We start from the raw sequence: 8,465 nt of genomic DNA on the forward strand, positions 1-8,465 counted from the left end.
TTTATATTTGTTGACCTCTGTTGTTGGTGAAATTTTTCAAAAGTGGTGCTTGGTTAAGTTTGGAATTAACCTTTGTGGTGAGTCCATTATAACTTAGTAGGTGTTGTTTTGAAGACTTAATTTAACTATACTTGAGAGGTTGAACAAGACTGCTGCAGAAAGTGAGTTTACAAAATATACAAAGAGTGGGTGCCAATAGCAAGAGTCACAACAAGAAGGAGTTCTAAATTTCCTTTTGTAATCCAATTTCCATTGTATTTCTTTTGAATTGTAATTGCATTAAACCTTGATTAATTAGTGGAATAATTATGCATTAGACGGTGAGTGTGTCTTCAATGGCTCTAAGTGTCTAGAAGCCTCACCTTAGGATATGCGTAGCTTTAAAGCTTTCTAGTTAGTAAACTTTAATTGTGTTTTAGTTACTTGCTCACTACAAGAAAAACTCAAATTACATACAGCCAATATCCGTATGTAACATACAAAATCCGTATATAAAACCCATTTACATACGGATTATATACGGACAAAAATCCGTATGTAAAACTGTCGTAGGTAACTGTTACATACGGATTTTTGGATCCGTATGTAATTACATACGGATAAATCCGTATGTAAAATCCGTATGTAAATCCGTGTGTTATTACATACGGATAAATCCGTATGTAAAATCTGTATGTAATACATACGGATAAATCCGTATGTAAAATCCGTATGTAATACATACGGATAAATCCGTATGTAAAATCCGTATGTAATTAACAAGCAGACTTACATACGAATTTATCGGTATGTAACATTGTACACAGCACCACCAACTATTTGTATTTGGAAGCATCCCATATTCTACACCTGCATATCATCCATCAACATTCCAGTACATTCCAGTTTTCAGAAGACAAATATTCATCACATTCAAAGTTATCCATACATACAATACTTACTATTTTCAAATATCTAAATATTTAAAATGTATTTCATTAAAACAAAGTTCTAGAGAAGCTAATAATTATTATAATCTTCACCGGGTGAATTTTGTTGTTCATCATGATTATTATGATGTTGTTGGACTTCATTTGACTGTTGATTCGGTTGAGTTGGTGGCGAGGTATTTGGTTGCTGAAAAAACTGTTATGCTGCAGCTGCTGCCTCAGGTGGTAGATATTGCATCATGAAATTTTGAAAGTTTTGAAAGTTTTGAAACTTTGCATCCATGCGTTCAATATGCTGCCTAAGTTCAACAATTTCTTCTAAATTAGCCTTGTTATTACTAGAAGATGATTGTGTTTCTTGTATGTAGCGACCAACACAGTCGTCCTGACGATCAACACGTCCAATCCCATATACTCGTCCCTTGTACCTTCCACCTACAGTTTCTAACCAACAACGGCTTCTCAATCTTTCCTCCTCAGCAGGATCTAATGGAGTAGATATTGATGTAGATTGTGACTCAGATAATGCTTAAGACAATCTACTTTCAAAATCTTCCTATTAAAATGAAAAATAATTGTTATCATACCAATTAATGTATATGAAAAAAAAAGTTTAAAAAAACTAACATGAGTCCGCCTTGATCTATCATCAACAAAATCTCCAGTGCTCTTCCCTATATGTGTTTGTTGAAACACTTCATCAACATGGACTGAGCGGCCAAGCTCCTCTGTCTATAAAGAAAACATTTCATAAATTAAAAAGATAATAATTAATCATAGATTAATATAAAAAATTTATATGGAAATCATACCAAACGAATAGCGTGTTCATGAACACTAATAGATCCTCCAGTGTGCAGACATCCACCTTTTTCAGACAAACGATTCTTTTTAGCTGTATCACATTTGGATCGATACACAGCCACGTTCCAGTGTTCTTGGAGGCTGTTCCAAACATTATTGTCAATCCATTCTGGTCGTTTACCTTCTTGGCGAGCATCTTTAAACATTTGTGAAAGGGTGTGAGAAGCTTTTGTATGGAAATTTTTCTTAACTTTTTCCTCGTCCTCAGCCCTCCATGTGACCTTCCTCTGCAAAACAACAAGAATCATCAATCCAAATTGTAAAATATAAAATATTTAAAGGGAATAAAAAACAAGTACCTTAAAACGTTGAAAAAATATATCTCGTTCACCCTTTGGGATTGCCCCCCATGTTGGCCATGGCTCACCAAATTGTTGCTTGATGGTGGCAGTGATGGCCTTTGATGCAATTTTTGATGGATAAAACCTAAATACCAAAACAAAGTTAGTCAAAATTATAAGACAATAATAATAAATTATATAAATTGAATTTTTTTATATTCTTACCCTCCCCCAATAGGCTGAATCAGAGGACGATCACCAGCTGAGAGGACCTCGTCCTCTAAGTTATTCGCTGCAGAAGCTGAGTGCGTCCCTCCAAGATTTGTATATGGGGATGGTGTAATATCTGGTGGGGTTGATGCATTATAACCAACACGTGGAGATGGTGTTGATGCAATAGCATCTTGTACTGGTGGGGTGGATTGGGTAGCATCTGGTACTGGTGGGGTAGATCCGTGAACTGAAGAAGGAATAAGTGTATTGGGTTGACTTGATGATGGATTTTGGTTGTTCAATCGTGATAACAATTTTATCACATAATTTCTTTTCCCCTTTTTTTGGTTGTTACTCGGTGATGGTTGATCAGAACCTCCTGATGACATCTATATATATGGCATGAAATGATAATGAAGGTTATATAAGTTTATCAATGGAGCAAACATAAAGCTCAAATTAATTGGAGTAATAAACAGTATGTTAACAACAACAATACAATACTAGTTCGTACAATAGATATTATTTGTTAACATTGGCTTCCTAAGTCTATTCAGAGTTAGAGATGTCAAAGTCATCTCCATATTCATCTTCACTTTCTCCCTCTTCATTGTCTTCTTCCCATTCATTTGTTTTTTCATCTATCTGATCTTCAAATGATGATACATTGTTTATGTCAACTTCTTCAAGCTTAGCCTCTAAATCTTGTAATCCTGAAACCCTTTCAACTTCAATCACTTCATTAACATGTGACATTTCATCAACTTGATATGGCACTTCAACTTCTACATCATCAGAATCTATACGACCTCTGGGTTTCGTTTTGATTGCAACACACCAGCCACGTTTGTCTCTGCGTGATGTTGCATATGGTACATAATAAACTTGTCGAACATTATGTGCAATGATAAAAGGATCAAATGGCACATATCTTCTATCCATTCGAATATCCACAATACCATATTTGGAGTCCACTCGTGTACCTCTTGTTGATGGATCAAACCAATTACAGTAAAATAATACAACTTTGTTATCTGAGGTCGAAGAATTGTACTCCACCTCATATATGTGTTGAATTACACCGTAGAAATCATCCTCACCTCCTTCTATAAGACCCTTTACATGGACCCCACTATTTATTGTTTTCTTTCCCTCGCTCCATGCATGAGTGTGGAATTTGTACCCATTCACAAAGAAGGTGTGCCACTCTTTTACAGACCTTAAAGGACCAAGTGATAAATCTCTTAAGTGTTGATTATTCACATTTAAAGGGTCTTTATGAACCTATAAATATATCAATGTCATTAATTTTTTATGAAATGGTTAAAGAAGTCAAAAAAAAGTAAATTAGAGAATTTGTTGATACATACTTGTGTCCTAAACCATAAAGGAAAATCTGTATGTAAACGAGCCGAGGCATGTGATTCGGAAATTTCATTACAATGTAAGAAAGAACTGTGAATATATAAGTGTCAATGCATTTGGTTAGCGATAACTTAATGAATCAATAACAGTGTTTTAAAAGAATATCTTGCATGAGACTTACTCGAGGTATGGTTTAACTTCATTACAGTTGATCAAAATATGAACATGAGCTGAGTTCAATTCTTCATCAGTTAACCAATGAGTGATCTTCCTCCCAGAATGACGTCCAGGTTGGTCAAATACAGATAAGATTGATGGAAGCCTTTCACTTTCAATGTCCACTTCATTTCTACAATGTTGTGGTCTTAACATGAAGTTGTTGAAATAATGTGAACAAAAGTGAGTTGTCTCACGATGCAAATAAGATGCACAAATAGATCCTTCTACCCTAGCCTTATTCTTCACTGATCGTTTAGCATATCCCATGAATCTATAATCAAAGAAATATGTTATGATTGATAGTTATATTTCACATTAAATAAAGACTAATTACTCTTATTATTACCTTTCAAATGGGTACATCCACCTATAATGGACAGGTCCACCAAGTTTGGCTTCATATGCTAGATGGACAGGGAGATGTTCCATAGAATAAAAAATGCCGGGGGAAATATCCTTTCCAACTTACAAAGAATTATTGGAATGTTTTGTTCCATCCTAGTAAGATCATCCTGATTTAGTGTTGTAGAACACAAATCTTTGAAAAAATGACTTACCTCAATAATGTGATTTAGAACATGAGTTGGTAAGGAACTAAATGCTATGGGAAGTAGGCATTCCATGAATACATGACAATCATGGCATTTCATACCAAGCACCCTTCCCTTATTGACATCAGCACATCTAGCCAAATTTGAAGAATATCCATCAGGCATCCTAAGATCTTTTAACCATTGACACACATGTTTAATTTCCTCTGTTGCAAGTGTGTAATTTGCTTTTGGCTTCAACATCTTTCCATTAGGATGTGACTTCAGTTCCAAGTCTCTTCGCCTACAATACAAACTTAAGTCCATTCGTGCTTTGTCATTGTCCTTTGTCTTCCCAGTCACATTCATGACAGTATTAAAAATGTTATCGAAGAAGTTTTTTTCAATATGCATAACATCAAGATTATGTCTTAATATATTGTCTTTCCAGTATGGAAGATCCCAAAAGATGCTTCTTTTTGTCCAGTTATGCCACTCCCCGTAACCATGTATTTTTTGCACACCACTCTCAGTTACTTTAGGATAAGCCTTTACTCTATTCCAAACTTGTGTAGGTGTGAACTTAGGTGGTGGAGGATCCATGTCAACTTCCCCCTTCTTGAACGCATTCTTGTTCCTCCTAAATGCATGATCATTTGGTAAAAATCTACGATGCGAGTCAAACCAAGAATTTTTCCCCCATGATGTAATCTAAATGCCTTTGAATGCTCCATGCAATGTTGGCATACTAATTTACCATGAGTTCCCCAACCAGACAACATACCGTATGCAGGAAAATCATTAATCGTCCACATTAACATTGCCCTCATCATCAAGTTCTCTTTCCTTGAAATATCGTATGTTGGGACACCACTCCACAATTTCTTCAAGTCGTCTATCAAGGGCTCCAAAAATACATCAATACCAGCCTTTGGATTGAATGGGCCTGGTATGAGACAACTCAAAAACATATAAGGTTTAGACATGCACATTTCGGGAGGAAGATTATACAGGGTCACAATTATTTGCCAACATGAATAGGGTGCATTTGATGCTTGCACATATGGATTAAAACCATCAGAGCATAAACCTAATCGCACATTGCGTGCCTCCACAGAAAAATCGGGATATATTGTATCAAAGTGTTTCCAAGCCTCGCCATCACATGGATGACGCAAAACACCATTACTGCTTCTGTTATCATAGTGCCATGTCATTTGTCCCGCAGTCTGTGTTGAAGCATACATTCTTTGCAACCTTGGAATTATTGGCAAATAGAACATTGCCTTTACAGGAACTGGTTTTTTGTTACTTGGTCCGGTGTTCTGGTGATGATACCTTGACTTGTGACAAAATTTGCATTGAAGAAACGCTCCATCATTTTTACCGTATTCGTTATCATAGAAGAGCATGCAACCATCCACACAACAATCAATCCTCTTAGCCTGTAATCCCAATTTCAACACTAGCCTTTTTGCATCATAATAACTTTTAGGCAAACCTATTTTGGTAGGTGTTGCATCTAAAATCATTTTTGAAATAAACTCTAAGCATTGGTCTGGAATATTCCAATTGGATTTGCAAGCTAATAGTCAGACACACATTGATAATTTGGAGTCAGATGACCCTTTATACAATGGCGCATTTGCATCCAACAAAAGGTCATAAAATCTTTGAGTTTCTTCGTTCGGAGGCTCTTCCATGTTATCTACATTTGGTACTCGGAATGACTCTTGTTGCCTAAGAGCATCATACACCATGTCTTCCATCAACCTAACTTGGTCATTTTGTGACTAAAGGTGTGCACCTCCAATTATTTCCAAAGGCATGCAATTATCGATATTATCCAAGTCACCTTCTACCATGTCTTCACCATGATCACTCCAAATCCAATAATTAGATTTTAAACCATGTTTGTAGAGATGAACCTTCACAAGTCTTTCCTCCAAAATTCTTGTACAATCACACTTAGTACATGGACATCGTATTCCCCCATCATTCAGATAACATTCTTGTTGGCAAGCTTTGGTTATAAACTCTTCAACTCCCAATATAAAAGACTCTTTCAAAGCACCTCTTCCTCTATAACACCTATCATACATCCATCCACGATTTGATGGAAACTGATCCATGTTCTGTTCATAAAGCAATTGACAAAAAGTCAACGATTTTTTCAAAGATCGTGCTATAAACGAACATTTAAGAGTTCGTGTTAGAAACGAACATGTAAGAGTTTGTGTTACAAACTCTACCTAAATCTTCTTTAGGTATTATAATTAGTAATAAAAAAATATTTTTCATGCATTAAATTACAGAATTTTATACATAAGAAATCGTAATGAGAATTTACCCAATGGCAAGATATTGGATTGTATTGACTTTTTGAATTATGGATTTATCACTTATGCCTACATTGACTCAAATGAGGAAGTGAACCATAAAAAAAAGTTCACTGCTATCTTTATTTTAAAATTATCAAGTTTTATAGCTAATAAATTCATACAAAAATTCATTAAACCACAATAACAGAAACATAAAAATATACATCAGCTCATACAATGTATAATGTATCACTTTACAGAGACAAACTAAAGCCCTGCACATTCCCAGCTCAATAACCCAAAAATAAACCATAAACCATGTATGCCAAAATAAACCAAAAAACCAGCAACTTCCTGCAAACAAAGAGAGCAGCATACAAAAAAGTAGATTCTATTTTTTCCTACAATTTTTGTTACATATTAAACAAAACCTGAACGATTGCAGCGGTGGTGGCCGGAGGTCACACGGTGGTGGCGAAACCGAAAGAGATCGTGCGTGCGGTGTGGCAGATGGGGTTGTTGTTCGCTGGTGCCGTTCGCTGGAAATGGGGTTGCTGTTCGCCGTTCGCTGGAAATGGGGTTGTTGTTCGCTGTTCGCTGGAAATGGGGTTGTTGTTCGCTGGTGTCGTTCTGGAAATGGAGTTGCTGTGATTTAGGTTTTAGTGAATGAAGATACGTGGAGTGAGCTGCTGAAGAATACATGGGCTAATGAAGAATACATGGGCCAGTGAAAGTAAAGTGAACCTGGGCTTAGAAGATTACGTTAAGGTGCCCGGTTTCAATTCAAATTCAACATTTATTTTTTTATTTTTTTTTAATTATTTTGTTTATTAATTTTAATGAAATAATATAAATCACATTTAATTTTTTATGTTATTTATTTTTAAAATTGTTTATTTAGTTATTTTAATTGAATATAATTTATTAATATAATTTAAATAAATATTCAATTACTTTAAGTAATTCAATATATTAACTTTAAATAGTCAAAAAAAAAATATTTTATTGAAGTAAAGGTTGGCTGAGTGGAGAACTGTAGTGAAGTGGCTGGGGTTCAAACTCAAATTCAACATATTCTTAATTTTTTATTGTTTTTTTTTCTCAATTATTTTGTTTTCTAATTTTAATGAAATAACATAAATCACATTTAATTTTTTATGTTATTTATTTTTAAAATTGTTTATTTAGTTATTTTAATTGAATATAATTTATTAATATAATTTAAATAAATATTCAATTACTTTAAGTAATTCAATATATTAACTTTAAATAGTCAAAAAAAAAATATTTTATTGAAGTAAAGGTTGGCTGAGTGGAGAACTGTAGTGAAGTGGCTTGGGTTCAAACTCAAATTCAACATATTCTTAATTTTTTATTGTTTTTTTTTCTCAATTATTTTGTTTTCTAATTTTAATGAAATAACATAAATCACATTTAATTTTTTATGTTATTTATTTTTAAAATTCTTTATCTGATTATTTTTAATTGAATATAATTTATTCATATAATTTAAATAAATATTCAATTACTTTAACTAATTCAATATATTAACTTTAAATAGTAAAAAAAAAAATTTTATTGAAGTGAAGGTGGGCTGAGTGGATAACTGTAGTGAAGTGGCTGGGGTTCAAACTCAAATTCAACATATTCTTAATTTTTTATTGTTTTTTTTTCTCAATTATTTTGTTTTCTAATTTTGATGAAATAACATAAATCACATTTAATTTTTTATGTTATTTATTT

General features: G+C 33.8%; 2 protein-coding genes and 1 pseudogene across 2 annotated transcripts; all 3 read right to left on the minus strand.

Annotated features, from left to right (window-relative positions):
* Positions 1-1,064: 1,064 nt before the first annotated feature.
* Positions 1,065-2,676, minus strand: LOC137809158 (uncharacterized; annotated as a pseudogene).
* A 160-nt stretch (positions 2,677-2,836) lies between these two features.
* Positions 2,837-4,315, minus strand: LOC137809157 (uncharacterized). The gene is made up of 4 exons (XM_090299401.1): positions 4,218-4,315; positions 3,834-4,142; positions 3,658-3,742; positions 2,837-3,571 (listed from the first exon to the last, which is right to left on the minus strand). Exons 1-4 carry the CDS (start codon positions 4,298-4,300, stop codon positions 2,837-2,839), a joined length of 1,212 nt encoding a protein of 403 aa, XP_090155527.1. The 5' UTR covers positions 4,301-4,315.
* A 21-nt stretch (positions 4,316-4,336) lies between these two features.
* On the minus strand, positions 4,337-6,533 carry LOC150029046 (uncharacterized). Its single transcript, XM_090297902.1, has 4 exons — positions 6,209-6,533; positions 5,179-5,986; positions 4,429-5,068; positions 4,337-4,369 (listed from the first exon to the last, which is right to left on the minus strand). Exons 1-4 carry the CDS (start codon positions 6,531-6,533, stop codon positions 4,337-4,339), a joined length of 1,806 nt encoding a protein of 601 aa, XP_090154028.1.
* Positions 6,534-8,465: the final 1,932 nt, after the last annotated feature.

Source organism: Phaseolus vulgaris, chromosome 2 (assembly GCF_051622355.1).
Source record: "Phaseolus vulgaris cultivar YP4 chromosome 2, ASM5162235v1, whole genome shotgun sequence".
In the NCBI taxonomy this organism is placed as follows: domain Eukaryota; kingdom Viridiplantae; phylum Streptophyta; class Magnoliopsida; order Fabales; family Fabaceae; genus Phaseolus; species Phaseolus vulgaris.

Excerpts from the sequence above, each read along its gene's own strand:
- LOC137809157 (XM_090299401.1), bottom strand. The coding sequence starts at position 4,300 with ATGGAACATCTCCCTGTCCATCTAGCATATGAAGCCAAACTTGGTGGA. Across the intron at positions 4,143-4,217 it reads TGGATGTACCCATTTGAAAG|ATTCATGGGATATGCTAAAC; the intron begins GTAATAATAAGA and ends CTTTGATTATAG. Across the intron at positions 3,572-3,657 it reads CTTTATGGTTTAGGACACAA|GTTCATAAAGACCCTTTAAA; the intron begins GTATGTATCAAC and ends ATATATTTATAG.
- LOC150029046 (XM_090297902.1), bottom strand. The coding sequence starts at position 6,533 with ATGGATCAGTTTCCATCAAATCGTGGATGGATGTATGATAGGTGTTAT. Across the intron at positions 5,069-5,178 it reads TTTCCTGCATACGGTATGTT|ATTTTTACCAAATGATCATG; the intron begins GTCTGGTTGGGG and ends CTCGCATCGTAG. Across the intron at positions 4,370-4,428 it reads TTCTAAATCACATTATTGAG|GATGGAACAAAACATTCCAA; the intron begins GTAAGTCATTTT and ends TGATCTTACTAG.